At 54.8% G+C, this 12996-nt stretch overlaps 10 protein-coding genes across 16 annotated transcripts; 6 read left to right on the top strand and 4 right to left on the bottom strand.

Moving 5' to 3' along the window:
- Positions 1-30: 30 nt before the first annotated feature.
- KVP18_003114 (uncharacterized protein) lies at positions 31-1339 on the bottom strand (the record flags this gene model as incomplete). The annotated part of the gene is made up of 2 exons (XM_067954577.1): positions 31-428; positions 457-1339. 2 exons carry the CDS (start codon positions 1337-1339, stop codon positions 31-33), a joined length of 1281 nt encoding a protein of 426 aa, XP_067807126.1.
- Positions 1340-1769: 430 nt separating this feature from the next.
- Positions 1770-2267, bottom strand: KVP18_003107 (uncharacterized protein; the record flags this gene model as incomplete). The annotated part of the gene is made up of 1 exon (XM_067954568.1): positions 1770-2267. One exon carries the CDS (start codon positions 2265-2267, stop codon positions 1770-1772), a length of 498 nt encoding a protein of 165 aa, XP_067807117.1.
- Positions 2268-2348: 81 nt separating this feature from the next.
- On the top strand, positions 2349-4297 carry KVP18_003112 (uncharacterized protein; the record flags this gene model as incomplete). 2 transcript variants are annotated; one of them, XM_067954574.1, is made up of 3 exons in its annotated part: positions 2349-2582; positions 2612-3314; positions 3342-4297. In XM_067954574.1, 3 exons carry the CDS (start codon positions 2349-2351, stop codon positions 4295-4297), a joined length of 1893 nt encoding a protein of 630 aa, XP_067807123.1. The 2 variants fall into 2 exon arrangements, with proteins under 2 accessions (XP_067807123.1, XP_067807124.1); XM_067954575.1 differs by having other exon boundaries at positions 2615-4297.
- Positions 4298-4360: 63 nt separating this feature from the next.
- Positions 4361-4717, top strand: KVP18_003108 (uncharacterized protein; the record flags this gene model as incomplete). Its single annotated transcript, XM_067954569.1, has 1 exon — positions 4361-4717. The coding sequence occupies one exon, from the start codon at positions 4361-4363 to the stop codon at positions 4715-4717; it is 357 nt and encodes a 118-aa protein (XP_067807118.1).
- Positions 4718-4815: 98 nt separating this feature from the next.
- Positions 4816-5154, top strand: KVP18_003113 (uncharacterized protein; the record flags this gene model as incomplete). Its single annotated transcript, XM_067954576.1, has 1 exon — positions 4816-5154. The coding sequence occupies one exon, from the start codon at positions 4816-4818 to the stop codon at positions 5152-5154; it is 339 nt and encodes a 112-aa protein (XP_067807125.1).
- An 82-nt stretch (positions 5155-5236) lies between these two features.
- On the top strand, positions 5237-6127 carry KVP18_003106 (uncharacterized protein; the record flags this gene model as incomplete). The annotated part of the gene is made up of 1 exon (XM_067954567.1): positions 5237-6127. One exon carries the CDS (start codon positions 5237-5239, stop codon positions 6125-6127), a length of 891 nt encoding a protein of 296 aa, XP_067807116.1.
- A 139-nt stretch (positions 6128-6266) lies between these two features.
- Positions 6267-7376, bottom strand: KVP18_003111 (uncharacterized protein; the record flags this gene model as incomplete). The annotated part of the gene is made up of 1 exon (XM_067954573.1): positions 6267-7376. The coding sequence occupies one exon, from the start codon at positions 7374-7376 to the stop codon at positions 6267-6269; it is 1110 nt and encodes a 369-aa protein (XP_067807122.1).
- Positions 7377-7538: 162 nt separating this feature from the next.
- KVP18_003105 (uncharacterized protein) lies at positions 7539-11414 on the top strand (the record flags this gene model as incomplete). 5 transcript variants are annotated; one of them, XM_067954566.1, is made up of 8 exons in its annotated part: positions 7539-7676; positions 7704-8563; positions 8592-9477; positions 9505-10136; positions 10165-10501; positions 10529-11003; positions 11031-11207; positions 11236-11414. In XM_067954566.1, 8 exons carry the CDS (start codon positions 7539-7541, stop codon positions 11412-11414), a joined length of 3684 nt encoding a protein of 1227 aa, XP_067807115.1. The 5 variants fall into 5 exon arrangements, with proteins under 5 accessions (XP_067807115.1, XP_067807112.1, XP_067807111.1 ...); XM_067954562.1 differs by lacking the exons at positions 7539-7676; positions 7704-8563; positions 10165-10501; ... (1 more) ...; positions 11031-11207; positions 11236-11414 and having other exon boundaries at positions 8695-9472; positions 9536-10140; XM_067954564.1 differs by lacking the exons at positions 7539-7676; positions 7704-8563; positions 8592-9477; ... (1 more) ...; positions 11031-11207; positions 11236-11414 and having other exon boundaries at positions 10241-10501; positions 10529-11017.
- Positions 11415-11416: 2 nt separating this feature from the next.
- Positions 11417-12380, bottom strand: KVP18_003109 (uncharacterized protein; the record flags this gene model as incomplete). The annotated part of the gene is made up of 2 exons (XM_067954570.1): positions 11417-11960; positions 11989-12380. The coding sequence occupies 2 exons, from the start codon at positions 12378-12380 to the stop codon at positions 11417-11419; spliced, it is 936 nt and encodes a 311-aa protein (XP_067807119.1).
- Positions 12381-12619: 239 nt separating this feature from the next.
- On the top strand, positions 12620-12996 carry KVP18_003110 (uncharacterized protein; the record flags this gene model as incomplete). Of its 2 annotated transcripts, XM_067954571.1 has the most annotated exons (2): positions 12620-12806; positions 12835-12996. In XM_067954571.1, coding segments are annotated over 2 exons (349 nt in total), but the record flags the coding sequence as incomplete, so codon positions are not given. The 2 variants fall into 2 exon arrangements, with proteins under 2 accessions (XP_067807120.1, XP_067807121.1); XM_067954572.1 differs by having other exon boundaries at positions 12620-12850.

Here is a 12996-nt window from a genome sequence, read left to right as displayed (position 1 = left end):
ATGATTTTCTGGAATAAAAGCGCGATTTTGCTATTTTAATTTCATGTGACAAAGGTTCGCACACCTGATCAAACTTCCGTGTTCCACCTCGACAATAGGAAGCGACACGCTCGGCAGTTCATGCCGGACCTCAAAATTGCGTATGAAACAATGCCAGCTATCGAGCAGGCTGGATACGAAATCCACAGGTAACTTACAAATGCCAATCACAGGGAAGAGACCGATGCGCTCCTGAAAGATAAGCATCGACATGAAAATTGTCAGGACTTCTTTCAGCACGCCAGCGATGGTCAGAGACAATGATGAGGTACGTTGCACGAAGACAAATTCCGACATCACAACGAAGAAGGCCACGCAGCCGCCGGAGCCTATCAGGCTGAGGATTAAGGCCTCGCCTTCTTTGAGGGACTGCAACCGAGAAATTGTGTCTGTGTCTAATAAGACGGGCAGGCTTACTCGCGAACTCAGGAACCTCCGTAAACAAACCGAACGTGAACAGCAGTACAGTGTTAGCTGGCACGGTCACGTACATCATCTGTAGAGGGGTGATTGGCGACGGGCAGAGAGCGGCCTGCATCCGCAGCTGGGTCCACACCCATCGAATCGCTGATGAGATCACCGCTACAATCAGCAGAACAATGCCCACTACGGAGTGGACCTCCATCTTCGGAACTGTAAGGGATATCGAGAACAGAATCCACAGGGAGCACACGAACAGCGACCATTCAAACCGTTCGACACCGAAAGCCATTCCAGCGCAGTAGGTGACCACACACAGAGAACTCTTGATCACAGTGATGGTGCCAATGGACACGAACTGGAAGGAGGAGTTGGTCGCCAAAATGTCGACGGACGACAGCAGCGCGATGGGGAAGTAGTAGCGAAAGAACGTTGCCCAGTGCATAGACGGGAATTCAGGGGCATTGGGCACCGAGTGTCTGATTATAAATAGGATAACCGTCATCGTAAAGTTGTGGAAGCCGGTGACGAAGCAAGGAATGTGGATGCTCAGGAGACCGAACAGTTCTTTGTTTAGGAGAGAGATGGTGATGCTGGAGACGAACCAAACGCACATCGCTGCTAGAGGGATCCACCAGTTCTGTTTGCTAGCAGCTACGAGGGTGAAGTCGCCTGGGCTAGACGGTGCCGTCACGAGCTCCAGGTGTGGGAAGGTCTCTATGGCTCGCTCAGACGTCTCCGATGACAGATGTCTTGGGTCTGCTGATAGTTCGTTGTGCAGCTCACCCAAATTCTCCAGATCACTAGCCCAAGCAGTAACCTGCGCTTTGGTGGTAATGTGCAGGCCGACGGAGCTCAGCTCTGTGCCAGGGGAATCCATGGAAAACGTTTGAATAACAACACGGACGCTGAAATATTCAATCACGAGCCCCAGGGAACCGGTGGAGGAGTTTGAACAGCTTGTGTGTGTGCTTTGCCTCTGCAGGTCGCTTCTTCTCTTCGTTGGTAGAACCTCGCCTTCGTTGGCAGTGCCGTATGACAACAAATGCGCAGGCGCCGGCGCCAGCGCCAATCCACATACACCAGCGCGCCATCATAAGAATCGTCACCGGAATAATCGTAGCAACTAGACCTACCGCCAGAAGAATCTTTGGTGTTGGGTTCCCCAAGCGGTCATGTGTCGTCATCACACAATCCACAAACACCAGCGAAAATCTTTTGCTCAACACTATGAGGAGATTTGTCAATCTCACCGTGCATCTCCCCCACAAGCCAGTTAATAATCACACGGATTCGTGTCATGCATCGAGTCAGCACGTAGCTGTCGTAGACACGGTGATCTTCCTGTCTGGAAGAGTGAGAACTTGGGTGGCGTCATCACGTATAGGGCCGCTGAAGGACTTCTCCGGCAGCGGAATGGACAATGGCGCTCCTTGGGGAGGGTGCGCGACTTTATGGAGGTTGCAGTAGTTGCAAGCGGGGTCTACGAACCTACCATCAGGGTAGACGGCGTAATGGACGTTGGTTCCGTCATTGCCGAGGCAGGGAGGTAGCAAACGGCCATCGACGTCGACTTCGAAGGGAATGTTGTCAGGCCACTCAACATCCTGACCCGGTTCTAGCTCGTAGTGCAACTCGTTGACAACGACGCCTTCTGCAAGGCGAGAATCGTCGAGGTTGACTCCCGGCGGCAAGATGACGCTCTTGGTGACACACGGGACCTTGGAGAACAGTCCTCTGGTCATCGTACTGAAGTCCCTGTGTGCCTGCACGGCGAACTGCTTGGGTTTCGAATCCGAATGGCTCATGAGAAACTTCGCAAATAACGCACACGCACCTAGGTGCAGGGCAACTGCACGTAACACTGAGTATGACTAAAAAACACGATTATGGACTCAAAACCAGTGAGTGACTGCTTGCCTTCTCACCAGAAGGAGAACCGCTTCGACGAGATACAGAAGCGTCTGAAGGACGGCACCAACAACGTGAAGTCCTTCTTGTCAAAGACCATCATCAATTCTATGCGGAGCTGTGACGCGAAGGACATGACTGTGGAGCAACACGAAATGACCTTTACGCCGGCGACACCCAATAAGGGAAATGGCAGCATCAGACCGATAGCTGTGAGTAGCGGCATTCTTCTCTCACACAGCAGTTCCACGACCGAAAGCAGCTCGATGGCCATGTAGCCCCTGAGACTTGGGGACACCACGACTTTGACTTTCAACTGGATCTCCTCGAAGGTGCACAGCTTCAGTGTTCCGCACGGCACAAGGCGTCAAAGGCGGAGATTCCGATCCGGTGCATCTGGAAACGAAAGCTGGGTGGACTGATGTTGAATATTCCTTTGACGGACGGGTCGGCCTCCTATTTGCTGACGGCTGATGACATCGGCGCAACAGTGTTCGTCGAGGCCAATCCCACTGCAAAGGGAGTGTCAGGCACCGCGTTCGGATCTCTAGGCCCATTTGAGCTGGATGCAGTCAGCCGACAGTCACTAGAGGGCTATCTGTCCCTAGGCTCCGTGTCGTTCCCGCTGGACGGGTCGAAGGAAACAGCCAGCTGTCCGGGTCTGAGCATCGACCGCGAGGGCGTCCGTGTAACTCGGCAGCACAGGAATACGGTGCTGACAGATGTTGAACACGCATTCGGTACACACTACCCGATGGTGGAGCTTGTCCAGCAAAGCCCAACGCGCTTTACTTTAACCTTGGGCGCTTCGGAGGACGATCGACACGGTTTCACAGCGCTGTCGCGGCAGCAACGCGACCTAATCGCACTCACAGTGAGGTGTTTTAAGACGTCGAAGTACATCGGGCACTCAGCCCTCATCGAGTTGGTGATGCGGCAGAATCGTGAGGTCACAAGAGACTCTGAATCAGACATGAGCGTGGCCCTTCAGGAAGCAGAGGATTTCAACGCAGAAGGCGAGCTGTTGGATGTGTTTGCACTCACAGAACGGCTGTCCTTCGAATTGGTGAAGTTCGTAAAGAAATGTGAAGAGTCTGAATTAGCTTTAGAACGAGTAACCCGTGAGAAAGAAAACCTCGAGATCGACGTCAACGCCACCATCAACGCCTACAGAGACTTGTTGGCGTCGGAAGGTGATAAGGGAGTCCCGGCCCCTGACGAGGATTTGGCGAAGAGAGCAGCGGAGAAGGCTGAACTGGAGACCAAACTCACAGCTGCCAACAAGATGTTAGAGAAGTATATTGGAGAACTGGAACACCAACGGAACCAGTACCGCTTGCTGAACGAAAGACATGCGCAGCAGGCACGAGAGATGAGCGAGTTGACTCTGAACGAGACCCGACGCCTAGACGACTCGGTGCAGGTGCAGCACCTGCAGGAGCAGGTGGAACGGCTGCGCAAGCAGTTCACGGCTACGTCGAAGCGAGAGACGGAACAGAGCGTCAAACTGAAGGAGCTCAACGCCGAGATGGGCAAACTTAAGCGTCTGAAGGCCGACCCCACCACGCGGAGGGAACAGGAGAGACATGACCTTCAGAAGGACAACATGGGTTTGACTCATAAGCTGCGTGCCTTGGAATGCGAACGGAAGGAGATCCAGGAGAATTTCATGTACACAAAGGCTCGCCTGGACGAGCAAGTCGCCGAGAAGAATGATGTACTCCGGTCCAAGGAAACATTGGAACGAAAGCTCGACGAAGCAGAGCGACGATTGAAGGAGGAGAAGCGCGTGAACCTGGACTGTTCTCAGAGGGAGGAGCGCGGGTTGCGATCGCAGATAGACGACCTGAGCCAAGAGGCCGAAGCACTGCGGAAGGACAATACCTCTCTGCGATCGAAGCTCCGAAAATTGGCAACCTCTACGTAGATGCTGCATTGGCTCACATCTCATGCACGTGTCTCCGTGAAAAAGCTTGGAATTTATTCAGTAATGCTCTGCGCTCCGTGGGTTTCCCTGCGCGACCTTGGCGACCATTTGAATGAGGAAGTCGTGGTTTTCGTACGCGTGCTTAAAGGCAGTCACGATCACATCCAGGTGCAAGAGGAAGACCAAACGTGCAAGTGTTACTTGGGCCACGCGTCAGCACCGGCTTGCGCCTCTGTGGCTCTTCGAGCTAAGGTAGTACAACGCGATACCTTGGCTAACATCTCCAAGGTGTGGGAGTTCGGTAATCAAGAGATGAAGCCGATGTGGGCAGCCTTGAATCTGGCAAGGACGGATTCATACCGACCGTTCTTCACACCCGAGAGCCCAGATGGTCCCAGCTTCGACAGCTGGGTTCCTTGAAGGCATTTTAAAGATGATTGTACGTCACTTTTAATTGTCAAGGCTACATTTTTCATATGATATCTATGGTCAACACGTGGGTTGCAAATATTTAACATATGGCGAAGGCGACACCCACTCCGAAGAAGGAAGGCCAAAAGAGACGCCACAAGGCCAAAGAGTCGTACTCCAGCTACATCCTAAAGGTTCTGAAGGAGATTCACCCTGAGCTGGGAATCTCCAAGCGCAGCATGATGATCATGAACTCCTTTGTACAGGATACCTTCGAGAAGATTGCCACTGAGGCAGCCAAGCTTTGTCGTTACACTAAGAAGGAGACGCTGAGCACTCGCGAGGTGCAGTCCGCCACCAGGCTGGTGCTGCCAACGGACCTCTCCAAGCACGCGACCACAGAAGGTTCAAAGAGTGTGGCGCAGTTCTCCGGAAACAAAGCCTAGCTTGAGTCTCCGTCTAAAGCAAACAGAAAGCAAATGCTTCTTTCGCTATTGAAACAGCCTGAAACTCTGTCTTACAAAGCAAATGCACCTTTCACTGCTATTTTTGGTTTCAGTGGCGGTTGCTGGTCCGTTCGCAGATGATGTGTGTCTGCAGCCTTTGAACTTTCAGAACTCGCCTCTGTCGCGAGCGGGATTTAACCGACTACTTCACACAGAAGCCTTGATTTCACAGTGGGTCACTCACCCTATAGCTTGCTTTGAGCTCTGTGTTGGGGCCAGAGCCTGTCAGTCATGGGCAACTGTCAGCATGGCATTCACCTCAGAGATGGCTTGCTTGGTCTTCGCGACAGACGTGACCGACTTAGAAGACGACACAGAGACCACGACTTTCTTCGTGACGGTAGGCCCTCGGCAACGGCGGGCGCGTCCTTGTGCAGACGCTTGCGCCGTGGAAGCTTGTACGCAGTACATCGGGTTCCGCCCGTATCAGTTCGACCTTCGGTGCAAGGTCGAGGAACTTCCGGGCTGCAACTACGACGTCTTCCGATGTTGCCGGCAGCTACCGCTTGGGCAACCCGCCGGTGCAGCTCTGCCTGGTGCAGGTCTTATGGTGACGGGGAACTTTCTGGTCACTAGGGAGCTGGGCCCTAACGACGTCACAGTCAACATGAACCGCTGCATCCGTGAGTGCCACCGCAATGACGACTGCGACACCTGCAGTCTTAGTACTTTAATGCTGCCTTCCGGTGACCCCGCACGAGTAACGTGGGACGCAACGGGAGTGTGCAACCTCTACTACGTCGCTGAGAAGGACAAGTGGTCGCGGTTCTACAGCCTGGATTCCTACGTCCTCGCGCATGGTCCTGCTTTGGCTGTTGATTTCCTGTACACTAAAGACCGATCAGTGGATCCTGAAACATCACTGCCTTCGATCAGCATTAGCGAGAGTCGCATGCAGTCTACCTGGGCATGAGCGTCACCGTATCGGTGCCGACTTGTGCCGCTCAGTGCTCCTGCGCCTCGTGCGGAGAACACCGGGTTCGTTACTGAAATTTTACATTAGACAGCGGAGCTAAATCACTTGGGAGGGTCTTCAGTCCTTTACAGAAACATTACGGAGAGGCGCCCGAACGTCGTCGTTCGACGACGTTGCTTGCTGATCTAACGATTGGTACCCGATCGTCTTCCTCCACCGGTTCCAGGTGCAGATTGATCTGGTGTTCCTCGTCTATATCCCAGTGCTTGTCTGTGATGACCCTCCACACTCCCTGCGTTTCGGCAGCCGCCTGTTCGACGGCAAACTGCCCAATGTTGTTCGTCAGAAGTCCGTGGTCCTTGAAAGCTTGAAAGATGTCGGGTGTCACCACGCGATACCCCGCTTCCCAAAAGAGCTTATCCGGCACCGTTTCTCCAGGGTTAGTTGACAGATAGAGTGTGGCTGGAGGAAGCACGTTGTGGCGTCTGAGAGCTTTCAAAACGAATTCCGGCCGGTTGAGCTGCTCGTTTGTCAGGCGCTGCTCCCGGTTGGCAATACGACGCCGTTTATCTCCGGATCGCATCTGCACCATGACAGGATTGGGGCCGATTGCAGCCAGAAGTCCCTTCGCCATTCTCTGAATGAAGGGACTCCAAGGGATGGTTGGCGTGACATCGTAACACCCAGGGGCCGTGTCGTTTGAAAACTTCGGGGTGAACAGGTGGTTACCCGAGACACGCTTCGGCCGGTAATCCACCAGCTCGGGACTCACGTTCTTGAAGCTCGTCACGTTAAGCTTACAGTGAACTGAACTGTGCACAGGCAGGCATGTATCCGTGCCCTTCAATACGATATGGTCTGTGTCTACCAGGTCAGACCAGTACAGCTTGCACTGGTTTCGCTGGCCAACGTGACTCAGAGCAAACTTGGGCGTGAAGTCGAGGAGCGCCCGTTTTTCGTAGGCAGCCGTAATGCTTAGGAACTGCAGTTCTCGCTCTCGGTGACTCAGCCCAGCCCCCATATTCTTTCTTGAGTCAGTCAAGTAACCTTTCGACGAGTCACAAATGGGTATCTCACTCGCAACGAGACGAGAGTTCCGAGGAGCTGTTTGCTCGTTCAAGCGAATCCACGTACGCAACTGGAGCTCTGACGCCGCGTCGCTCTGAGGGACATTAAACCGCAGCCAGCCATAGAGCAACACCAGGAACAATATTCCCGGCCAAAGGCAGGTACCAGGACACTCCATTCGGCCGGAGTGCACACACTGACACCATACCAATTCGCCGTATCTCTTGTGCACCGTATATCCTGTCTCGTAGCTGCTGGTTGCTGGTTACTGCTGCTGTGTATCTACATGTGTGTGCTTGCGTGTGACTCACCGGACCCTAATTGGGGTAATTCCAGCTGTATGACTCTCGAGGACGGCGGCTCCTACAACGGTCGGGCCTTCGCTTCGCAGGAGTTTGGGGTGCATCTGCGCGCGCGGTTGCAACCAGGAAATGCGCGTGTGGCCGCTGAACGGGCGGCCCGTGATACTTTTTATGACGTAAGTGATGGAAGAGTTACCTAACAGCAGAGCCGAGCACTCAAGATGCTGGACTTGTCGCCGATGCTTGACGAGCTGGACGCAGACTGCATCGTCGAGTGCAATATACGCTGGTACCTGTCTGAAGTTAGCCGTGTCGCCTGTGCCATTGGGTGTCTCTACGTGTTCGAGACGTACCGGAGTGCCTGGGAGCTTCTCAAGACGTTCTACCCCACCTCGTTAAGCAGCGCTCTCTCCGAACTAGTTGAGCTCACTCGCTATGTACCTCTGTTCGAGACTCTAACAGCAGAAGACCTCTCCAGAATCGATTTTCATGTCTTAGATCGGCAGAAAATGATTTCGCTTATTCGGCCTGGGCGTCACCACTACAACGCGAGCTACAAGAGTGCCTTCCTCAGCAGCTTCGAGAGCACAGGAGACGTCAACGAGGCAGGCAGCTCCGCCTGCGTGTGGCTCGACAACATACGAATGCTCGAATGTGCCCCTGTGGACCTCAGCGACGTCTTTCGATCCGCCTACCAATTCATTGTGGACTACGAGTCCTCACCCGCCCAGTCCGAGGCTGACGCAGGCCAAGCGGCCTTCATACATGCGCTGGAGGCTGTTCAGCGGTCCTGCGTTTTCCTGGATATCGTTCAACCCAAGAAGATCTTGCAAGTGGTTCACCAACATTTCCTCCCTGACTTCTCGGCTGCAGCGAAGGCGTGCACGCAGGTGTGCACGCTGCTGCCGGTGGCATCTGACACGAACGTGGCGCCCCGGGTTCACGTATACTTGCACGAGTACCTGGCCGCGTTCAGGAGGTCCGTGTCTCCAACCGCTGCGCACCACGAGGCGGTGGAGAAGACCACGGAGATGCATCGAAAACGGAGGGGTATTGGCCTGGTGTGAGTAGTGAAGCGATTCGTCATGCAGGAGATCCTTCCAGAACCGGACTGTCACGGGGCTTGAGAAACGGACGCCTGCCGAGCAAAAGATTATTCAAGCCACCTGGGATACCCTTTTCGAGCGTCATGTTATGGACGGTGAACTGTTCGTTACGGCCGCCTCACTTGCCAGAGAGGCGGTGTCGACCGTCTGTCCGGATCTGATTTCGATGACCGCCAGCCCCCTCGCCTTGTTCCAGAAGTTCTGGGCACAGGCCTCATCCAAGCCTGACGCCGAGGACCTCGTAGAGAGAGCGCTATACGAAATATCAGGTTCCATGGGAATCATCTCTCCTACATCAACAATCAAAGTTATGTTTCGCATCCTTCGCAGTCAGAACGCGCCCGTGGACAAAACATGGCGCAATATCCACAAGGCGCTGCTGCTTCTACCGTGGGTTCTGAAGCCTGGGTGTGAGGAGAAGCTAGAAACCGTTGTGAAGGCCTACACCAAGTACTGTAGCGAGGCCCTACGGAAGGAGCACGACCCTTTCGAGGCTTCTCAGAAAGCAGACCTAATTATGGCGCGCATGTACTTCGCTCAACAGTCGCGGAGGGTGGTCCCTCCAAAGTTAGAGTCCGAGTACCTCACGTTCCTGCAGCACACGGTTCGGTCTCGCCGCGTTGGGCTCATGCAATTTCACGAGGACGCCATGGCAATACTGCCACCCGAAACGCGGTTCGTTGATTTGTCCTACATCGTCGATCGCGTTTGCAGCGGCCGAGACACGCAACGCCAACTGCTTATTTTCAGACGTGCTTTACAGGCTCTTGATTGCATCGACATTCTACCAGCCGCACGTGAATTTATTAGTCAGTACTACGGCTGTGGCAGCATATTCCCTGTGAAGCTGTTGAGGGTATTTTTTTGTAAGGTGAGCTGATGGTGTAGACGAACTCAGGTCCCGGTTCTGATTGACCACAACGTCCCAGTGGAACACCTGGAGGGGCTTCTTCTGATAGCGTTCATCAAGGCCTACGATGCGACGTTCAATTACGAACTTGCGTGTAACCAGGCCTGCGAAATCGTAGCTCTTTCGAAGAATGCGTGTGGTGCCGACCTCTGTCAGCAGAGTCCGGTTGCCCAGGAATTCCACAGAGTTTTTAACTTGGTGTTCAAAAGAACAGGGTGCCCCAAGATTGCAACCAAAATTGCAAACGACGCCGTGAAGGAGTTGTGCGAGTTTGTGGACATACCTGTCGAGCCTCCGCGCGATCTTGAGAACCTATTCAGCATGTTACTATCCAACAGGGAAGAGAAGCTCTTCAGTGGCACTGAGGATGAGGCGCCTGACGAGGCATACAGAGCTACACTCACCCTCCTTGGTGACATCACAGACTTGCTGGGGCTCGTGATGCCCCCCGCAGAAGTTGTCCACAACCGCATATTGGTTGAAGGCATGGAACGGTACCCTACTCTTCCGCCGGCCATCGCTGCAGCCACGAACGCTGTGCAATCGTGTCTTACTGCCCTTCCTTTTGATCACTGGGCCTTCGTCTACCGGCGACCGGAGGCTATTCTAGCCCGGCCGACGTGAGAGTCTGGGCAGCAATTCACGCAGCGTCGTTAGCGGAGCCGTGGTCTCTGCTTTTTGCGAGGCGCTAGACCGTGGCCACGAGCTTGGAGCCTCGTACCACATGTTTAAGTCGGCCTTAATCGTGGCGGAGCACTGCTCGTCGAACCGCTGGGGTCGTAAACGTGCCTCCATCAGCCAGGCGCCGGCACTGTATGATGGAGGAGTGATGCAACAGTTGTCCCTCGGCGTCCGAAGATCCCTCGAGCGGGACCCCGACGACATTGAGGCCGCATTCGATGAAGGACTGGCCAACATAAGGGCCACTACAGCCTACTTGGGTGTGGCAGACCTTCAAGTCGTCGACCTGGCGACAGCTTTCACTGTAAGATACGGAGGGCTCGTCTGACAGCAATCATACGAGTCGTTCACCAGTACTGGAGTTGACGAGGATTTCGCTCTGTTTCTGAGTCTCAAAGTGACCGAGAGGCTCACAGAGGTGCTGAATCTCTATTCGCTGGAAGCTCTCATTCTGCTGGTCAAGACGTCCTGTCGACCGCTGTACGAGAAAGCGGTTACGGCCTCTCGACGGCTTCCATGCGACCTCCGCCGCTCTGAAGGGTCCCAAACACGCTTCGCCAGCCGAGGAGCTCAGGTCGTCAAAAACTTTTGCTCCTTCGTCGGAAAACACGGCCCGGTTTCAGCCTTCTACAGAGCATCGGAGGCCGCTACCCGGTACGACTTGGGGTCTAAGAATTCCTCTCTCTCGTGCGAATCGCTCATCAATAACCGACTCTCCGAAGCCTTATCTCGCATGACTTGCGAAAACGTGCAGGAGGTGCTGGACGATATACCTGACGAAAGCACTGCGCTGTCAGCTATGTACAGTGAGGCCGCTTAGACGAAGTAAGCAGAATCCTTGGTGGTGCACTTTGGAAAATCGACGGACTCCCTACTGGTCGCCCACTCAGAGTCCCTGAAGCAGCTGGGTCCGCTCATGGACAGCTTGGGCCTGCGCTACATGGAGCAGGTCTACGCTCGCATCGCGGACTGCACGGCCCAGGGAGGAGGCCCGGATGTCCATGCACGCAGTGAGGCTAAACGGCGCATGCCACGCAGTGTGTAAGTACATCAAGGAATCCCTCAAGAAGATAGAGGACTCCGACGGGAGCCTGGACCGCCTCTATCGCACCTTCCGGCTGCAGCTGGAGACCTGCTCCCCCGCGAAGGCCGCCGAGGAGTGCGCCTTGCTTGTCGCACAGTCAGCAGTGTCTACGTCAGACAGTGATCGAAATTAGGTTTACTGGGTAGCCATTTTCAGGAAGTTTAACTTCCATTGGCTCTCGGAGTCCCGCCTCAATTCTGAGCCTGCAGGTTCCAAAGGAGGAAAATCGCCTTCGGATATCTCTGCAGGTGCCGTGCGTGTCACAGAGGAGACGTCGGGTTCACGTTTGCTTCTCTGCACCCGAGCCCCGCGGGGAAACCGCCGACCTCGAGGTCGGGGTCTTGAGGGGGGGGTGCAGTAGAGCAGGGGGTTGGCGTGACAGTGCACAGAACCGTCGGGGGCGGTTTCGTAAAAATACATGGGAGGCAGGCAATCGTCAGGTGAAGCTCCCTCGTCCGCACGGGGAGCCAGTCGCAAGTGCAGACCGGAGAGCGCTCTAGCGGATTGCGGCGCGTACGCGGACGCGGACTTCACAGCCACCTTGAAAGGCGCGCCCTCCAAAGACTTGAGGTACAGTGCAACCTCAAGAGCGGCGCCCTCAGTGCTGAACTCGGCGTAGCAGAGGTCACCATCGAGCCACAGCGTCAGGAGCTGCTGCCAGTGAGGGCGGCTGGCCAGCCTGCATAACGATGCCGCTCATCACTCACCAAGGAGCACACATCGGTTCTTGCTGGTCTTCTCGGCTCTGCTGCTCCTTCAGGCACGGAGCACTCAGCATAGTAGTCCGCAACGCATCCAAGCTGACAGCCAGCTCGCGAATAATAAGAACGTTGCGGACCCCCTCCATCTTGGGAATCAGCGTAAAGTTCTCGCAGTCGACTTCCACCAGTCTGGGGTCAACCAGCTTCGCTGCGTCCAGCAACTCCTTGGAGGAGATTCCCAGACGACAGAAGGCTGGGTGGCTCAGTACGGCCTCGACAGGCAGCCGATGATCCAGGTTAAGCATGCTCAAAAGGGTCGGGTCTTGTACGAGATGGGCTCGACCGAGGAAGCGCACGACGTGCTCCGCAATGACGAGGGGGGACGCTTTCGTGCCCATAATTGCGGTTTAAGTGCTTTGGATCACCAGATCAACCCGGTCAACAGGCGACCACTCCGAACGGCACGCCGACAGCATGCTCACACTGTCACACACACAAACACACTGACAAGAAATTTGCAGGACTCCAAATCCACGTCCTTTCTGGGCGCAGAGAAGAGGCTGTCATGTGCGCACTGGGCGCCGACCCAAGATCCGAAGCAACCAGCGCCTCCTTGATATTCGACAATTGCAGCAGGATGGCAGAGGCAGAAGCCCAAATGATTGAGGAAGGAGTCCGATTTGCCGCTATGGCCCGTAAGCTGGTGGACGTAGAGCAAGACGTAAGGCTGGAGTCCTTCAAAATGGTGGATCGGTGGCTGCGAGGCAAAAAGGGCGAGCTGAGCTTGGCTGAGTGCCTCAAGCTTTGGAAGGTGTTCATTTGCAGTGGGCGACAAGAGCGTTTATCACGCAGGTTTCTGGCTGGCTGACGGCCCGACGATACAACGGGAGTTCGCCCTCAACGTAGTAATTCTTATGAGACCTTCCAAGGGCCTCATTCCTAGGGAGTTGCTGTCGACTTGGATGTCCGCTTTTTGGACTGTTTATCAGGACGACTGGGACAAGCTCGACCGGT

The sequence above is a fragment of a genome (assembly GCF_019968955.1).
Source record: "MAG: Porospora cf. gigantea A chromosome Unknown PgA_NODE_652_length_12996_cov_364.299, whole genome shotgun sequence".
In the NCBI taxonomy this organism is placed as follows: domain Eukaryota; phylum Apicomplexa; class Conoidasida; order Eugregarinorida; family Porosporidae; genus Porospora; species Porospora cf. gigantea A.
This window is presented reverse-complemented; position numbering and strand designations above follow the sequence as displayed.